At 45.3% G+C, this 20,139-nt stretch overlaps 1 protein-coding gene across 4 annotated transcripts in view; it reads left to right on the top strand.

The window, feature by feature from the left end:
• The window catches only part of RASSF8 (Ras association domain family member 8), a 253,822-nt gene that overhangs the window by 70,066 nt on the left and 163,617 nt on the right, over positions 1-20,139 (top strand). For 2 of the 4 annotated variants that reach the window (XR_014589832.1, XR_014589833.1), the window contains exons 2-4: positions 2,054-2,943; positions 4,901-5,045; positions 6,122-8,216. Coding sequence is in view for 2 of the 4 variants with exons in the window: in XM_083859210.1 (XP_083715336.1) it covers positions 2,054-2,943; positions 4,901-5,045; positions 6,122-6,243 (1,157 nt within the window). In the remaining 2 variants the exon portion in view is untranslated. Of the gene's footprint in view, positions 1-2,053; positions 2,944-4,900; positions 5,046-6,121; positions 11,167-20,139 lie in introns of those variants that run through there. The other 2 variants (XM_083859210.1, XM_083859211.1) reach the window with 1 other exon arrangement.

Below are 20,139 nucleotides of genomic sequence, written 5' to 3'. Positions count from 1 at the left end.
CTACCCAGAGTCATTTATTTACACAGCATTTGGGGTGGTGGATTGCTGTTCTCATGCTGCCTGCCTTGTTTTGCTGACTTCCACCAGCCAAATCTTTCACCCCTCACTCACTTGGAAGTGAACATAGGCATTTTGGTCTCTGACTGGGCCAGCCAATCCCTCTGGGATAAGTCATGAGCCAAAGCCACCTGTTCTCCAGGTGGTGCCTCTGCAGACAATTTTTGTTCTTATTCTTTGCTTAAAGAGCTAATTGTGAGAAAATGAGAGCAGAGGAACATTTTCAATGCAGTAGTTGTAGCTCAGGAAGCTCTTCAGAAGGCAGTGTCTGATTTTAGAGGAGTGCACAGTGTATTAATGACCACAATGCAACTTGTTTCCTACAAATCTGAAGTGAGGAGTCCGTGTGAGTGTTGTGACTGGAGGTCAGGGGCAGATCTCCAGCCTGAGATTAGGAAATTTTTGTCCTTTTGAGAGAAGCGTGATGGTTGGGCAGGTAGTGTAAGGTAAGATAACATATCAAATGCATTACCACTGACAACTACGTTTCTTCCAACTACACCCCTCTGTAGTTGCGTATATGACAGGTATTTCAGGCTTTTATGTGCTGAAATAAATCATTTGAATGATCATTTCTCATGAAAATGAATGTACGTAATGCATTAAAGTAGTTAATGATGTTTTTAAGGTTAATGGCAATTGTGGAGCTGTTCAGAAATTCATTAGCATCAAATGCTTTTTAAAGCATTAAACTGCTTTTAAGCAGTTGATCTTCCCCATCTTTTTGTAAATAATGTTGTGGCTTTTAAGTGAGGTTACTTTGGAAGGAGAAACTCTTAGGGAGTGGGAGAATGCTATATTTCAGAGTAGTGAGAGTGCTTAGAAAAATATCCCATAAGGGGAGCTGGAAGAGGAAGACTGCAGAGCTGAAGCTAAGTGTTCTCGATAAAAACACAAATGAAGCCATGAACATAAGTTGTATTGTCAATAGAGTGCTCAGAAAAACTCTCAACACTTAGGAAAGGACTCAAGCTTCTTCTGAAGGCTGGGTTACCCCAGTGGAGATGTGGGAGCCACTGTTACAGACAAGAAGATTGTGCAGGGAGCCTGATTGCTCTTTCGCAGTTTAGGCAGCCTGTACTGCTCTTGTCCCTGTGCTCTCCTCAGTGAAGGTCTGTCACATCAGCAGCGCTATCACAGGCTGTGGCCCAGGCTGGATCAGTGTAAGAGCAAAGTGGAGGGCATCAACAGGGGAACTGAGGCTCTGTCAGTCATGAACAGCTGCCTCTGACTGATGAAAGTTTAACAGCAAGTTTAACACGCTGCCTCCACATTTTTTTGATATTTCTACGTGGCTGTATGAAAGATCTGGGACACCTGTTCTTGTTTTCTTGGTCTAGAGGTTTGCATGCGGTATATTTATGTGGTGGTTACCTACACTGCCGGGTCACTTACTTTATCTTCCCTGTGAGGTGGTGAGGCCCTGGCACAGGGCCCAGAGCAGCTGTGGCTGCCCCATCCCTGGCAGTGTCCAAGGCCAGGCTGGATGTGGCTCTGTGCAGCCGGAGATAGTGGAAGGTGTCCCTGCCCGCGGCAGGCTGTTGTAACTGGGTGATCTTTAGGTCCATTCCAACCCAACCTATTGTGCGATTCCCTGAATCCCAGTCCCTCCCAGCCTGCCGGCAGCCCCGGGCTTGTGCAGTTCCGCCGGTTCTCACGGTGTCAATCCCTCCTCGCTGCTGCCGCTCCCGCCCTGCGCGGAGAGGGTTTAGAGGTGAACTCGGTGATGTGCGGGCACCGTGAGTGAGGCGGCGTGTGCTGCGACAGGCGCAGGTGCGCTGAACCAGCCTGCGGGGGTCGGGAGGGTCCTGTCCCGGGGCTCTCCCGCCGTGTCCCGGGGCTCTCCCGCCGTGTCCCGGGGCTCTCCCGCCGTGTCCCGGGGCTCTCCCGCCGTGTCCCGGGGCTCTCCCGCCGTGTCCCGCTGCCGTTCCTGGCGGGCGGAGCGCGGCGCGGTGGCGCCCCCCCGCGGCCGCTCTGACGCTGTGCTCCCTTGCAGGGCGCACCGGGCGCTACACGCTGATCGAGAAGTGGCGGGACACGGAGCGGCACCTGGCGCCGCACGAGAACCCCATCGTGTCCCTCAACAAGTGGGGACAGTACGCCAGCGACGTGCAGCTGATCCTGCGGCGCACCGGGCCCTCCCTGAGCGAGCGGCCCACGTCGGACAGCGTGGCGCGCATCCCCGAGAGGACTCTGTACCGGCAGAGCTTGCCGCCCCTGGCCAAGCTGAGGCCGCCCGGGGACAAGGCCATGAAGAGGAGGGAGCCGAAAAGGAAATCCCTCACCTTCACTGGCGGCGCCAAGGGGCTCATGGACATCTTTGGGAAGAGCAAGGAATCTGAGTTCAAGCAAAAGGTGCTCAACAACTGTAAAACAACAGCGGATGAGTTGAAGAAACTGATCCACCTCCAGACGGAGAAGCTTCAGTGCATCGAGAAGCAGCTGGAGTCCAATGAAGCCGAGATACGCTACTGGGAGCAAAAGAACAATGCCAGCCTGGAAGAGGAAATCCTCAAACTGGAGCAGAAGATCAAACGGAACGAAGTGGAGATTGAGGAGGAAGAGTTCTGGGAAAACGAGCTGCAGATCGAACAGGAGAATGAAAAGCAGCTGACGGAGCAGCTGCAGGAGATGAGGCAGAGGATCCTGGAGTGCGAGAGCAAGCTCAAGGACTACGTGTCTCAGATCCACAACATGGAGAGTGGCCTCGAAGCAGAGAAGCTGCAGCGGGAAGTACAAGAATCCCAGGTGAATGAAGAAGAAGTCAAGGAAAAGATCGAGAAAGTGAAAGGAGAAATTGATATTCAGGGCCAGCAGAGTCTGAGATTGGAAAATGGCATTAAAGCGGTAGAAAGGTCTTTGGGCCAAGCTACCAAGCGATTACAGGTAAGAATGTCTTTTTATCCATAGCTAGAGAAAATCAAAGGCTGTGACTAATTTCTCTTACACAAATCTGAAGCCCATGAAAGACAACACAAGATAGTTTCCAAAGTGAATCAGGGTAAAAGAGGGGACGTGTTGCTTTCACTTTCAAATTGCATTTCAGTTTGTGTTTTGTTTTTGTTTTTGGTTTTGGTTTCTTTTTTTTAAAGAGCAGACTGTTTTTATTTCACCTGTGTTTAACTTGCTCATTCAAACTGTCTGAGAAGAAAAGCAGTAATTTGCACCATCATAGCCTTTTCTGAGGGTAAACTTCTGATCTTTGCTAGGTTTGTCTGCCACCAAAAGAGATGAATTATAAAGAACAGTCCAAAAGCAGCACCTGGAAAGGTACAGAGCTAAAGTAAAGTACCTGCAACCTTACAGGGCTTTGGTTTTAAAGAACAGCATCCCTCTTTTCCTGGCTGACTCACTGGTGTTCAGGATTTTATTTTTTCTACACCTCAGGCATTTGTGGCACATATGTCAAAAAATAATTCAGTCCCTGTTTCCTTGCTAAAGTTAATGATATCACTTGGAACTTAAAAGAGCATGAAAGAATTAAGGAACTCCAGCTGCTAGCTGGATGAGGTGGAGGAAAGATTGGAGCCCCTGGGATCTTTATGTGCCACATAAGGTAGTCCTAAGATACCACACATCAGTTGGCATTGTGGTTCTTGCTGATTCCCAGGATTCAGAGTTAGTATATTCTGCACCGCTGCAGTGGCATTAAGGTGATTCCACTGTGAATATGTAAAGGGATTTCGTATCCTTACTCCTGCCTTAGAACCATGTCAGTATGAGCTGTTTTTACTAGATGGTGAGGGAGGAAAAAAAAAATAATCTTTTCACCCAAAACAAAATGGATGAAAACTAAGCAATTTTGGCCATGTTTATCTATGCTAAGTTTCCAGACATGCTACACTTACGGATGTGCATGGATAGAAAGCTTCAAGTCCTCTTTATGTGTTTTATCTGTTCTCAGTCACATTTACTGAGGCTATGATGGAGTTCAAAATATTTATGGCTTGGTTCTTTTCATATTCCCATTCCATTCAGATCTTTCAATCTTGTTCTAAACCTAAAGGTGCACAAATCTGGAAGTCCACAAGAAAATAAACTGAGCTCTGCATTATGGAGCTTTGTGGGGGAGAAAATAAATAAGTATTTTATTGCATACCTAAAGATATCTGCTAAAGCAGCCCAACCTCTGTGTTGAATAATAATAGTCCAAGACTGTTGTAATCTATCAGAGCTGTAAGGTTTGCATATCATGACAGAAGTACAGTGAAAGATCCTAAATGATCATCTGTGCTTTGAAAGGGTGGGGAACCAGCCAGGCTTTGGCTTCATTGCACAAAACCCTCACAGAGTGAGAAGGTTCTGGCCAAAAAAGTTTAAATATAAAATGCAAAGGACAAGAAGAGAGAACAATTTTACTCCTTTTAAGATCAGAAGAATTAAATGAGCTGTCCAAGCCATGCTGGACACTTCAGGACGAAGTAAGACTTGGTGCCAGACTGCTGCTCCTTTGATTATTTTTTCAGCATTCACACTATTACCTTTATTTGCTGACATGCCAAAATTTTTCTCAGGTGGTATGAGAAACAGCTGCTAGTCATCTAAGAAGCAATATAAAAATAAAATACATTAAGAAAAACCCAATCAGGGTTTTGGGTTGGACTTAATGATCTCAGAGGTGTTTTCCAACCTAATTGATTCTGTGATTCTAGTAAGTGCTAGTGAGTGTTGACTTGCTTTTTAAATAACAAGATTAAAATACCTTTCAACTCTTCAATTTGCATTTGAGCTTTAAAAATTGGAGGCTTTCTCATCAAAAGGAGAAGCATTAGTTGCCCAACTGTAAAAATGGTCATGAAATGCTGCTTTATTTGCTCAACAGATGATTTCTGTCTCCTGGCAGGACAGGGAACAAGAACTGGAGCAACTGACCAAGGAGCTGCGCCAGGTGAACCTGCAGCAGTTCATCCAGCAAACAGGAACCAAGGTGACGGTGCTGCCAGCAGACCCCATGGAGGTGGAGGCCCCACATGTGGAGCTTGAGAGAGGTGCATCCCTCAGAATGCTTTGGGAGGGAGGGAAGGAGGGAGAAGGGGTGGGCAGTGCCTTTGCTGCTGCTTAATGCTGGCACTCCTACGTGAAGTGAATGCTCTCTTAGCAAAGACATCAGCAAAACACTACGAGAGCACATTGCTGAGTATTTCTTTTCATTCCAAGGGCTTAGCAGGCTCTAAATAAAGAGCAGTGTGTGGAGAACTTCTCTCCCACTGTGCCCGGGCATGCGTTTGTCCCATCAGCAATGCATTAAGCCTGCAGCTTTCAAGAGTGGCCGCCATGGCTGGCTGCCAGCACGGAACGTGACTGTACATCTGACATTGCTGTTCGTCTGGGTTCTTCCTCTTCTGGTGGGGGTGTTGCCAAAGCAGCAAAAGGAATGTGTCTGAATCCCAAGAAATCCCAGACAGCAGCCACACAGGAATAGGAGCCAATCCAGCTGGGCTGCCAGCCATGCAGAAGTCCCGCACAGATGGCTGTTAAGGCGGGTGTGAATTGACTTTGCCCCCAGTGAGATCAGTGCAGCCTGCACGTGCCCACATCTGGATTCACAATTTCCTAGGCAGAACTATGGGAGTATTTTGAATGCGTGTCAGAGCTGCGGCACCAGCACGGTCGCGTGCTTTTTCCAGCACTCTGCTTCCGAGGGACTCTTTACCAGGCTCTTTGTCTTGCCATTCTTTTGTGCTGGGTCTGTCCCTCTGCTCAGAAAACTTTATAACCAAAAGGCACTGGGAGGGCAAGCGGGTTGGGAGAGAGAAAAAGACAACCAGACCTTCAAATGCAGCACTTGTGTGAACTCTTTTAAGTGGGCAGAAAGCTGAAGCATCACCATATAAGTGTGTCTGTGACTGTGTACATGTTTCTCGTGGGAGGGTAATTATTTTGCATGGGTTTCACTCTGTTTTGAAATGAGTAGGAAGTGTGCACCTTAGATCTCCTCACTTCCTAGCCAGGCACTTCAGTAGTTTGTTACATGTGGAATTACTTTTTCTGTATTGCATTAAGCAGGAGGAGGAGAGGTGCGCCCCTACTGATGACTTTTCTAATTGCCCTTTTTCTCATGCAGAGCCAACCTTTCAGTCTGGGTCACTGAAGCGCCCTGGTTCATCGAGGCAACTCCCCAGTAACCTTCGGATCCTACAGAACCCCCTGTCATCTGGTTTTAACCCGGAGGGCATTTACGTATGACAGTACATACCTCTTCTAGAGAGGACCTAGCAAGGTACCCTGGACAAGATACACTTTATTTTATTCTGCCAATGATGAATGGAAGAAGTTTGTCTTGTTCTGGTTTTTTTGTTACACCACCGTGTTAGTTTTTCTTCTTCCTCCAACACCACTTGGAGCCATACCCTGTGCACTGATGCTAAAGAGACAGGAACTGTCTAGATTCATAATTGGCAAGGATGACCTTGCTGTCAACACAGCTTGAGTGCAAAAACCTTTATTGATTTTGCCACTTCAGAAGTGTTTGGGAAAGTATTGTTCCTTGTATAGGCATAAATGGAAGACTGAGGGTGAAGGAAACTATGTATGCAACTTATCTGAGGTTTAATTTATTCCCTTTAGTCAATGGACCTGTGAATGTTGACCTTTTATATTTTTATTTTTAACTTGTGAATTATCACGTATGGCTGTGTGTCAGTCTGACGAGGTGACTTTAATTTGTGTGTACCAACATCCCCCATCTGATCAAGTACAGCAACCTGCAATGCAGAGTTCTGAGGGGTGCTGAACCATTGCAGTGGTTTCTCACCACTAACTTTGTTCATTTCTGTTGTGGGTCATCATATGTCATGTTCCATCCATTGCTACCTTTTAAAGCTTGAAAAGTGAGCTTGTGGGATTTACTTGCTGTTGTATCTGCCTTGAATGAAGCACCTAGTGTTCAAAAGATTCATGGATTTTAAACTTGGCTTGGTAAAAATATTTCCAGCATATGATTGAGGATGCACTAGTTAGACGATATTTTATTATATAGAATGTATATTTGAAATATTTTGCCACATTGTATATGCCTTTTGAGAAAAGAACAATGTAAGAAGTTGTCTTCATATATCTTACCAAAAGAGAGTAGGAGGCTTTCACTGTGTGTGATTTTGTACTTCATTTTTTCCACTAGCCATTACAGTGTTCTTGTTTTGTTACAAATCTTGCTGTTGGAAGGGAAGAAAGACACAATACAAATTAGTATCCAATTCCAGCCTTCCAGAATCCACTCAAGTTTTGTGAAGGGAAGAAACCTGGCAGAGTCCTGTGAAGTCACTAGCAGAGTTCTTATTGATAGGAGTGAGGCCAGGATTTCATTCAGCTCCCTGCTGGACAGTTGGCCCCTTTGAAAGACAGTCACTTAGAAAATGTAAAGTGTCCAAGCAGAAAATTCACAGGTCATTTTTGAAAAATGACATTTGATGGTCATTTTTCATGAAACATATAAAAAGAGAACATTATCACATCTTGATGTTGCTCTAATGCAATCAAAGGTAAGAAAGAATTAGACAAAGAGGGTTTCCTGTAGAAAGTAGCCACTCCCAACTAGCTCATTGGTTCCAGGCTCTAAAGTGGGATTGCTGCAGGGGATACCAGGTTTGTGGAGAAAGGGACTGGCATCAGTGGGACACACTGTAAATGTTGGGGGCTGGCCTCATGGATGAGTTAGGGAAGGGATGGGCTTTCCCTGGTTTGGATTTCCTGTTCTAACAGCAACTCACTGCATCATCCCCACCTTGGAGATCCCCTGGGCATGAGGGGGGACACTGTGCCCTCACTGCAGTGCTGAAGACTTGGGCTTCTCATGTCCTCTTTGGGTCAGGATTTTACCACTGCTAGGAAACTCCAAGCTTTTGGCCACAGAAAAATACTTAACTCCTAGCATCCTCTTGTGTTGATTCACTGATGTGCAGATAAATGTTAATTTAAGTCTCCTTTTCTAAAAAAGGAGCTTCCTGACAAATGGAAGTTTTAAACAATATGGCAGAAGATGAAGGATTCTTGAGTGTTTAATGCATTTTTTTCCTTTCCACTTACTAATGGCATCATATATTCCAAAAATGCTGCTGTATTTAGACTAACAGCAACAGATAAGGCTGTGAATATATAAAGGACCTTTCCAAATGGACTATGAATCTTTACTGTTTAATTTATCAGGGGTTTTTTTTGTTGTTTGGTTGGTTGGTTTGTTTTTTGTCTTTTTTTTTTTTTTTTTTTTTTTTCATCTTCCCTTGTGAGCAAACTGGAAAATGAGATATTCCTACCTGAGGAACCTTTGCAGTGCTCACCCATTTTACTGTTAGTTTATCACAATTCTGTGCTCATGTTTACTGTGCCCATAACTTTGTATTAAAAAAAAAAAAAAAGAATGTGTGTGTGTATATATATATATATATTAAAAAAGTGTAAAATATACATAGTTTGGGGACAATATCTGTCCAAGGTACTTGAGCATATATGCCTTACATTCTGGGTTCAATTCACAGAAATGAAATGGCCCTCTCCAGTGGATATCTTGCATCTTCAGCACCTCTTGATGTTAGAGAACTGAGGCACTCAGCACCTTGCAAAGTCTGGCCCAAATTATGCTGCATGGGGGTGGGGGGAAACAGTCTTGTCCTGAGATGAAGTATTTTTAAGGTAGATCAGCATATTTACCCCAGCTAATGATTTTGTCATATCCTGTGACCGGTCCATCTCCCACAGATGTCAGTTTGAGCTGAATTGGGCTCTTGCATCATAAAACCTGCTCTCTTTCTCTGCCAGGTTATTCTGTAAGAAGGAGAGAGGAGGAAAAGGATTAAAAGGAAGAGTAAGAGCAGCTTTGGAGGGCTTGAATTACATTTTTGTCATAGAATCAAGGGAAGAATTTGGTGTTTGAGTTAAAAAGTAGCACCTGCTGACTGCAGCAGCTGTTGGGCACAGGGGCCAGCCTGGAGCTGGCTCAGGAGTGACCACTGCAGCACCCCTGAGTGGCTCCTCCTTGCCAGGGCTTTGGCACATGTCAAGGTGGCCTGAAAAACGTTGGCAGCTTCAGCCACTTCTGTAGCCGAGAGGCTTTGATATCCAGACCTGCCAGTTGTGAGACACTGACAAATTCCCCTGCCCCCACCATACTCCTCTTGCTTACTGAATTTCACCCAGGCTGAATTTCCGTAGCATTCTCACCCTCTCTGTAAATAAACCAAAAAGAAATGGCATGCCCTTGCATTAAATGTGAATTGACCCACGTGTAACAATTAGAAAAATTCCTCACACTACAGCGTTTAGAGTTCTGCTTCTGATCAACTGCGGAAACTCACTCTTTCTTCACAACTGTATAAAAAGTCCATTTTCAGAAGTGTTCCAAACCTCCTGGGGCATTAGCAGAAAGGAAGCTACACATACTAATTTTAACAAGTGCCATATTATTTACTGGGCAGCATGATAAAAATGGGGTTTTTTTGCTTGCATTAAATAGTTGAATACACAAGCACTATTTTCCAGTGCACAGGGAATTTATATGGAGAACTCCTGTAATTTATTACTAATGGCAATTAACTGTGTTACCTCTCTCATCCATGAGGATACAGTTTATTTTTGCTGGAGATGCTATGTTGTTAGGGGAAAAGAGGGAGGATGACCATTTGAAAAGCCAGTAGGTTAAAGCCAAGGTGAACATTCTGAATGCCTGAGCAAGGGAGAAACGAAGTCCCACTCTGAAAAGTCAGCTCTCAGTATCTTTCTGTGGGACTTAGGTTCCCAAGTGCCTGAATTGCTTCTGGAAATGGCATGTTAGCTTTGAGATTGCTTGCTTTTCTAAACCCTGGCAAGTTCAGAGGAAGTTCTTGAAGAAGAGAACTACCACTACTAGCATTAGCAATATGCAAACATATGAGGTAAGAGGGGAAAAAAGATCCTTTAGTGAAATAAAAATCTCCTCTTGGGGCAGCAGTTGCCTTGTTTTTAGCATGAAGAGTATTGCATTATTTTAGTGGACTGGGATCATATGAGTATGATCAAAGAAACATCAATCCTGTAATTTTTAGTGAGTTACCTTGAAGTATATAAATTCCTGATGTGCATTAACTTGAGTGAAATGGGCCTTAATGAAACATGTAAATAACAAAACTGTATTCAGATATTTTTTTCCAGAAAATAGTCTCTAATGGTCTGTACTGTATTAAAAAAGTGTCAAAGTGTTACTTTAATATTACACCTCCTTTTTTGGTTTGGTTTTTTGTTGTTGTTGTTGTTGGTTTTTTGTTTGTTGTTTGTTTTTTTTTTTTTTTAGAACATTGAAATGTGCATGTTTATTTGTTACAGTATTTTAATGTTTTGGATGAAGGCCATCAGTTGTATGGAGATGACAAAACAATCATTCTGTCTATTTATTCAGTATTGCTGCTTAAAGTTTTCAAAATAAAGCTTTCAATGCCAATATAGTGATTGATTGAAAGCTGTTCTAGCTCTCTTCAGGTGGTTTTTTTTTTCTATGTTTGTAGAAAACTAAATAAGTGAAACTTGGTGTATGAGCTGTTATACCAGCAAAGAATTATTGCAATAATATTGGAAGCTGGGTGTAAGTGTGTGTAGTAAATACCAATGTATGCATGCAGTGAATGTCTTTAGGTCTCTAAGTGGAGTGCTAAAGAATGTTAAATCCTTTGTGGTCTTGCAAGCACTTTACACATGTGACCAAGTACTGGTTAGAGCTTTGTGCTCATGTGTGGTGCTTGTGAGGGCAAAACAAGGGGGTCACAAAGGATCAGCCCAGAGCCCTTTGAACCAGATTGGATTTAAGCACATCCTTGAGTGTTCCACACGTGTTTCTGACTGGGGCCTAAAAAACATGTTCTGATACAAAACCCTTTCAGTTACAGCAAGGATGCCTCAAGTGTAGCTGGTACCGCTGAAAATTGTAGTAGTTCTGAAATGGATCAAGTGTGCCTGCTGTACTTGTGAAGTGTGTCAGAATGCTGAGAGTGTTCACCCTCACCATCACCCCATGAAACTGCTAACTCGAGGTTCTGACTGGAACACTTGAGTTTCTGATGCTTTAACCTAGAGAAGCAACACAAACTGTGAAAACACAAGTGAGCATTTTATTACTGCTCCACTTCAATGCAAGATGAAAATCTGTATTATATGTAACTATATTTTTTGTCATTTAAAAAGCTTCTATTTTTTATTATTCTCATGAATGGTTGACAAAAATACTGGATATGCTCCCATACAATAAATTCCCCTCTGAAACTTTGGGTCTTTACAGTTCATGGTTTGCTGGGATTGCATCGTTCATGTCGCACACATCTCACAACAGAGCTGCTGGGACTGTCACAGAACTGGGCCTGAAGGCAGGGCCAGGGCCAAGATTGGTGTGTCCAGCTCAAACAATTCCAGAAATGGCCCTGTGTTGAGCATTAGGCCACAGGAGCTCTCCTAAATGGTTATTTCCTTGGGGTGTGGGACACACAGCTGGTTGGTGTGAGGGCCTCTGTGGCAGACAAGAGAGCTCCTTTACTGTAAGTGTGCTGTAATCTTAATCAGATAAAGCCCAGGCGCTGCAAAAGGGAAGATGAGCTTGTTTTCAGCCGAAGAACTGTTATTAAAATTAACAGTAACCCTAAAATGACAGAATTGATCAGTGACTCAGGGGAAGTGTAACTTAAAGCAAAGAGGCAGAGGTTCACTTGGAGGTGATCAGGGAGAGGAACTGAATGTAGAGATATTTCCCACAATAAGTGCAGGGTGCTCTGATGCTTCAGGGAGCAGAAAGAAATAAATCTTTGAACAAAGAGTAGAAGGCTTTTTAGGCCAGATTCAGGTGTAGTTACTGTGCTGACACCAAGGCGGGTCTGAAGCTTGCTTGAGATCATTTGAGCTAATCAAGGCTGGGAACTTGATACAGCTGGAGACTTGTGATTTAAGCCATCCAAATGCAGTCCTTAGTCTAATATCCTAACAAATGGATTTTACTAAGCTAACTGGAGCCTAATCTCATTATATGTGAGGAGAAGTGAGCTAACAGTAGTGGCACTGTTGACTGGCAATAGGACAATGCCATGAACTCCACTGAAGCCCTAGCACATGGCACTTTTGTCAGGGCTGTGAAAGTTGTGGAGGCCCTGTGCTCTGAAAGGTGCCCTTTCCTGCTCCTGTGCCAGTCCAGCTGGCTGGATTCTGTGGTAACTAAAGTTTCCCAGCGTGCTCAGCAGAGCCAGGGCTACAGCTGATGGTTCTGATCTTTTGCTTTGCCTTTAAAGAACAAAGTGGTCTATTTGTATGTGGCTACTGCAGCACTAACTAGCTCAGTGTAACTGAACCACTAATGAGTTGCAAAACCAGACCAGATCAATGATCCATTTCATTTAGAAGCCGTACTGAATTCTTCTGCCTGTCATGTCTGTGTCAGCTAAGTAGTATTCCTTTATAACCCAAATGTTTAATGATTGTTTCAATTAAGATGTCTGGTGTCTGAAGTAGGGCACAATGAGCAATGGTCCCCATTATTGCCTTGCTTGAAAATTATATATTTGCTACCTTTGATATTGTAGCTAGTGTTAATGAGTATTTTCTGGGTCAGCCACTGCTTCATCCTTAACTTTCTCCAGAAATACTGGATGGAGACAATCTCAGTTGTTCTATTTTGTTCCCTTTTTCCAGGCGAGTATGTGATGTACTTTTTTCCCCATCCTTTCCAGTGAGCTCTTTGTACTGTCCAGGGCTGACTGGAAAGGAGCCTCTTTGGCATTTGCTAGTGCAACCAAACTGATGCAATCAGAGTTGATAAACTTCCCTGAGCAACCTCACTGCTTGTCTGAGCAATTCAGGCACTGCCAGTGTCCTCATGCCACATCTGGTGGCTCTGTGTTTGCCTCCCTCCTTGCTGAGACACAGGCAGCCCTGGAGCTTCTCCCCCATGGAATCTGAAGTTTGATTTCTAGAGGTTTTTTGGATCTGAATCCCTGGCTGTGGAAAGGCTACAGGGATCTCTGGAAGAGTGAGAGAGTGTCATCACAGTGTCATCACACTTCTGTTCAGACACCTGGAAGCTGATGGAGGTGAAATACCACTACACCAGACATGCTTACTGCTTATAGACATGCTTTGTCTTGTTCTACCCCTCTGCAAAAAGAGGAAGATAGTTGATAATTGGAAGACTTAGCAGGAAAATGCAGCATAAAAGATCTAATATTCAGTCCTGGGTCAAGTTGGAGGAAAGAAAAGTTTTCTATGATTTATTTTTAATGAGCAAAAGTTTGAAGAAAAAGTATTCAGAAGAGCTCCAGCTGGGCTTGTGGCAAGTGTGCTTAAAAACCTCACCTTATCCAATGCAACACAAGTGAGTGCCAATAATTACCTGCCTAGGTATTTTTAAAAGGAGGGCTTTTGATTAAAACAGAAACGAAAAACAACAACAACGAAAAAGGGAGGGTGATGGAAAGATGAGAGTGAGATGTAGACCAAGTAAAACACCTTTAACCTGATTACTATTGGCCCTGAAGTCCCTTCCAGTGCCAGTGTGATGGAAAGTGAATCATGCAGCTTTGGAGCCAGTGACATGGTATCACAGAAGTACCATCAGGAGCTATTGCTAAAATGAAATTCAGGCCAGCCTTTAAGAGGGAAATAACTGGAATTTCTTTGCGGTTGCCTGCGGAGCTTCTCCAAAATTACTACCTGTCACAACTTTTATTGTGTGTATCAAACTGCTGTTCGTGAAATGTTATGTGCTCAGAACAGATGATTTGGCTTTAGCAGTCCCAATCAGCCTGAGGTGAACTTTGATTGATGAGGTGGAACTGGCCCTCCTGGCACACTGAAGGGAAACCCAGAGTGCCAGCTGACCTTTGACAATGTTTTGTTGCTACAACGTTGTCTTAAGCGTTTCCTTGTCCCGGCAGATATGCAGCGTGGCTGCCAAGACTATGACCTGGATTCTCAATTGTCGTGTCACTTGTGTCACACACAAAAACGAGCGTGGAGGAGACAGTGACAGAGCAAATGAGAAAGGCAGCAGTGTCCATTAGCTGTAGGGCTGGGCTGAAAGGCGATGCCGGGGCAGGCACCAGATAATCGGATCTCCTCGGCTGTGCCAACGCTGCAGTTCCCAGCAGGCCCACACGAGAGGGCAGCAGTACATACAGCAGGCACGCACTGCAATGGGAAGCAGGTTTTCTAGGAATACACAGCACGTGGTAGGGAATCGCATACGGCACCCAGCATTCCAACTTCATGTTCTTTCAGAAAGGACGCGGTAATACTGACAAAGAGACGTGTCTTATTCACAGTGTCAGTGTAACTGATGCACAAATGATGCCATTCCTGCAGTTTCTGAGCAGTCCTAGAAGCTTTCTGAAACCTGTACAGATGTGGGTTGAAACATTCCATTTTAGATACTGTCCTTTGCTTGGTGTATTTGCCCATGCCTGGGAAGCTCTTGTTTCATTTCCCAGCTCTGCCACAGATTTCCTGTGAGTGACCTTGGGCAAGCTACTGTAATCCCTGTGGATTGGAGTCCCCCAGCTGTAAGCCTGAGATAATACTGCCTCATCCCCTTTGACTTTGTCTATATATATGGCAGGCCACGTGGGGAACAGTGTCTTGATTCCTATTTGTTTGGCAAACAATGTGGTCCTGAACTTGGCTGTGGCATCCAGATACTGCAGAATGAAGTGCATTTTGTATCCTACCAAGGTATAAGAGGGTGAAAAGAATTCACACAGTGAGAGCAAGATGCAGGTGTGTTGTGGTGAACTGAGGGTTTCTGAAGGTGAATTCTTGCTTAGCTTTATGTAGATTTCTTTTTCTAAAAGGGTAAAAAGGAAAGGCAAGTAAAGGAATAAAACCTCATTTTAACTTATTCTCAACTCTCTTCTTGCAAAGTGCTGCTATTACCAGAGGCAGCCTAAATCCTTTTGCAAGTGCTGCCTGGGAGTGTGTTGTACCTAATCAATAGAAACAATTGACTGAACAGGCTGAAATTTGCTTGGTGGTCCTAAATATTCCAGTGTTTCCACAAGTCTTAGCATGTTCTAGCAATGTGCACCATGACAGGCTGCCATTTCACAGTTTTCCATTCATACCCAAGTGCCCTTTGGTTTTAGTGGCTGAAGAGATAAAGCACACAAGAGTTAGAATTGTATGATGGTGCCATTTTTCGTTGTTTGCCAGCACTCCAAAGTGTTTCTACATGCTCCAAATAAATTTAATTAACTAAAAAACACCTCAGCTGCACTTACACCAGAGTCTTGGCCAGAATGAGCACCTTTCAGCATGTCTGAGTAGAGAGTCCCTACTGCTCAGTTCCGAGGTCAAAGATCATTTAAAGATGTTGCCATCTGAACACATTTCAGTAATAATTAATGCAGCTGCTGGCACCTGACAGGGCAATAAATAATCAGTCCTGCACTACCTTATCTCATGTCCTGCTCAATAAAGTTCTTGCTGCTACTTGTACATTATCTGAGGAACTTTACAGCAGGAGGCATCTACTTCTAGGAACATCTCCCTCATTTGGTGGGAAGAGTGGACTGCTGCCAAGGTGCAGCCACACAGGACATAGATCAGGTGTTGTAAGCAACTGCAAAAGCAGGAGCCTGGACAGTGTGAGTACCTTAACATCTTTGTTCAGTGGCAGAACACAGCCTAAAATTCCCAAAGAAAAGCTACTTTCTTATATGATTGTGACTTATAACAATTATCAAAATCATACAATTTTTATATATGCACCCACACATATATATACGTATATATACACGTATATGTACACACACATAAACATATATGTGTATGTAGTCAACTAATTAGATGTCATTATCCCTTTTATCAGCTTGGGAAAATAAAGCCCAGGGATGTGGAGGGCTTTCCCAGAAGGAGTACAAGCCCTTCATCTCCACGTACTGACTTTTGCACATGGGTCATTTGCTAAAAAGTCTATTCTGACAACACAGAGTTGTCCTGCAATGGTTCAGTCAGGCTGGGGGCCACCTGGCCAAACATTCTGTCTCAAGCTCCATAGAAAGAGCTGGCTGGGCACATGCAGCTCCCTACTACTACCTTTGGTGTGGTGTTACCAAAATAACCTACTTGCAGAAGAAGCTTTCCCTAGCCCTTCAGTCAGAGGTTAAACCTCTTCCTGGTAGCAGAGGACTTACATCCCTTCTAAAGTGAATAATGAGAGCTCTTCAAAAGAGGTGAGACTTATTCTCTCCTTTAGCAACTTTGCACCAGGTTCAACTAATAAAGATTTTAACTTTGAGATCTAATTGGTTAATCTGTTTCAAACTTAAAACTTTGCAAAATCACTGTCTTCATTTACTTCTTTGATTTTAGCATGCTGGTTTCAGCATATGCAGGAGTTCAGCTCCTTGCATGATTTGAGTCTCTTCTGGATTCCTCTTCAGATAACTCTGCCTGGTTATTATATTATTATATTAATGCTTCTCTTGTCAGCCAGAAGCTCACAAGACTCTCCTGCACTGTGGAGATGCCTTCAGTCAAGGAGTCAGGCTTGCATCCTGAAGGCACTGCTGTGTGGGTGCATCAGGAACATCTGGGGAAAGGAGGAGATCCCTCTTCACAGGCTTGTACAAGTAAAGATATGTTGATCTCATCGTGGCCTTGCAGTGCCTGAAGGGGCCCACAGGAAAGATGGAGAGAGACTATTTGCAAGGGCCTGGAGTGACAGAACAAGGGGGAATGGCTTCACACTGACAGAGAGGAGGTTTAGATTGGATATGAGGAAGAAATTGTTCCCTGTGAGGGTGGTGAGGCCCTGGCACAGGGTGTTCAGAGAAGCTGTGGCTGCCCCATCCCTGGCAGTGTCCAAGGCCAGGCTGGACAGGGCTCTGAACAGCCTGGGATAGTGGAAGATGTCCCTGCCCATGGCAGAGGGTGAAACTGGATGATCTTTAAGGTCCTTCCCAACCCAGGGCATTCTGTGATTCTCTTCTATTATGTGACTGTACCCACTAGGGAAAGTGCTAGGGTAGCACTAAACTACCATTATGCTGCCCCAGAGCAGGCAGCTTTGTTCCTGAAGGTACAGGTGGTGATCTCTGTGGAAAATAAAAGTCAGGGACATGCAGTACCTTCCCACTGGTCCTGCCAGGCAGCTGAATTGCCCTCTACTCCTTGGAATGCACTGCCCTGGGGTTACTAAACTCAAGCAAGCCTGTGACATTACTATGTACTTTTCAAAGCAGGTATTGCAGACTCTGCATGTTCAGCAATCATAGCAAACAGCTGGAGTCCTGGAAATACCTCCTGGGCCTGGCAGGACACGGATGGGAGTGTGCTTCCCACGGCTGGCTCCTGGGGCATGGCACACAGATTGCTCTCAAAGGTCATTTTAAATAACTGTATTTACCTCGTCATTTACAACACCACATTTAGCCCCGTGGTCAGTTAGGCTTTTTTCAAAGCCATTTCACGTTTTGCAGACATGGATGTATCTTTATGGTCTTGTTTCTGCACTCTGCAGAGCAAACTGCACTCCAGACACAACCTGTCTGCTGTGCCAAGGAGCAGGAACTCGTGCAGCCCAGGTTCACACAAACACATTTTCCTTTGCAGACAGACCAGGAGTGCCCAGGAGCATTATCTAATGCTGGCAGCTTGATAAGCAAAGATAGCTCCTCCTCTCTCAGAGAACAGAAGTCGAAGGGAACACAGACAGCCTTAACTCTGGCCCTTCTCCACACACATTCTCATACCCTTCAATTACCTCTGTAGCAGCTATGAATGAATTCTTGCTTATTCTACACACTTTTCTAATTTTAAAGCGTATTTTTCCTAGTCATGTTGGTCCATTTGCTTCTACATGATTAATTTCTGACTTTACTCTGGAAAATTAAGTCCTGATAGCAGTGCATTCTACATGACAGACCCTATGTCTGAACCCAGAGTACCTGTAAGAGTCTGCAGCACTGGAGAAAATAAACCCACCTCACACTGATGGTTTCAATTCCCTAACTCTCAGCAGATTCTCCCTGGAACAACAGAGGGCACCACTCCTCACACAAAGTGCTGGAAGAGGAGCAGCCCTGCCTTTGAGTCATGGTTTGGGACCTAGAGTATTTATTTCTCAGTAGGTGATTGGGATTGAATATTCTTCCTCCCAGGAGGTTCACCTCTGCATCTCCTGCTCCCTGTTCCAAAAGCTGCTGTCAGAGACAGGCACACTGTTCCTCTGGTGGATCTTGCCCTACTTTGCACAGAATGATTAAGCAGTTAGTTACTGAGAAATAGCTTTAGCCTGTTTGATTAGAATCTGCACTTGGGGAAGAGGAAACTGCAGTGCCAACTCCTGCTCCTGCTCCCATGAAGATCTGTTTTTATTACAGTGAATTTACAACATAAAATGCATAATCATGCAGCATATCAGGGCCAGAGCCTCATTTTCTCCTCTCAAGGTGGCTGTGTTATCTTTTGATCTTGCTGTTCTGTCCAACAGGTGCCACTGCATCAGTGCTGCCACCACCAACTTTTTTGAAATAAACCTACAAGAGGCTGCAAAGAAAGAGGGAGAGAGACTATTTGGAAGGGCTTGGAGTGACAGAACAAGGGGCAATGGCTTCACACTGACAGAGAGCAGGTTTAGATTAGATATGAGGAAGAAATTGTTCCCTGTGAGGGTGGTGAGGCCCTGGCACAGGTTGCCCAGAGAAGCTGTGGCTGCCCCATCCCTGGAAGTGTCCAAGGCCAGGCTGGATGGGGCTCTGAGCAACCTGGGATAGTGGCAGGTGTCCCTGCCCATGGCGGGGGAGAGGAACTGGATGGTGTTCAAAGTCCCTTCCAACCCAGGCCATTCTATGATTCCATATCACAGTAACAACATTGTTATTTCACAAGAATCTAAGTTTAAAAACAGCCTCTACTAAGGTTTTCCCTGATTTCCCTGATTTATTAACCCTCCAGCTGATGGCCTCAAGGGCTGTAAACCTCCTGGTTCTTATTATTTCCTGTAGAGATTTGGCTCTTACATGCATAAAGTTGCCTTTTGGTTGCTCAATGTGCACCGAGCAAAACTTCTGAATGCCAGGATTCTGAACCCCTTGCAGCCCTTTCTGAGAGGATGGGGAGGTTTAGGTTGGACATTACAGAATCATAGAATGATCTGAGTTGGAAAGAGACCCACAAGGATCATCGAGTCCAACTCCTGTCCCTGCACACACAATCCCTGAGTCACATCATGCGCCCAAGAGTTGTCCAAAACCTCCTGGAGACGTCACATTTGGGACTGTGACCGTCCCTGGGAAACCTGTTCAGTGCTTCTGGAGGAAGACCCTTTTCCTAATATCCACCCTGACAGAGCTCCAGCCGTTCCCTCAGGTGCTGTCCCTGGTCACGCAGAGCAGAGCTCAGGGCCTGCCCCTCCTCTTCCCCTCGTGAGGAAGCTGCAGAACTGCTGTGAGCTCTGACCTCAGTCTGCTCCAGCTGAACAGAACAAGTGCCCTCAGCTGCCTCTCATGTGGCTTCACCTCCAGGCCCTTCATCATCTCTATGTCCCTCCTCTGGCCACAGATTAATCTCTTTCCTACATTGCAGTGACCAAAACTGCACACAATAATCAAGGTGAGACTGCAAAAGTGCAGAGTAGGAACAATTTGTTCGCAGAAATAGTGATCATACATCGGAATGGGCTGCTCAGGGAGGCGGTGAAATCACCGTCCCTGGAGGTGTTTTAGCAAAGGCTGTAGGTCGCACTGGGTGCCACGATCCGGCTGACGCAGTGGTGTTCGGTCACAGGTTGGACTGGGAGATCACACAGGACCCTTCCAGCCTCATTGACCGTGTGACTCTGTCAGAGCAACCCCACCCCGCCCGCCTCAGGGGCGGCCATTCCTGAGGGGGAGTGCGGCCGCGCGGGGGGAGGCGGAGCGCGAGCCGCGCGCCGGCCAATCGCAGCTGCCGCCGCCGCCGGCTCCGCCCACTCCCCCTCCCGCCCACCCCGCAGCGGGCGCGGCCCCGCGCGCACGTGCCGGGCAGCGTGCGCGGCGTTCGCGCGGGCGCGCGCGTGACGGCGGCGGCCTGAGGGGCGGGCGTGCACTTCGGACCGCGGCGGGAACCGGGAGCGCCGGGCGGGGCCGGGGATGGATGGACGGCGGC

Source organism: Zosterops lateralis (genome assembly GCF_965231275.1).
Source record: "Zosterops lateralis genome assembly, chromosome: 4".
NCBI lineage: Eukaryota > Metazoa > Chordata > Aves > Passeriformes > Zosteropidae > Zosterops > Zosterops lateralis.
This window is presented reverse-complemented; position numbering and strand designations above follow the sequence as displayed.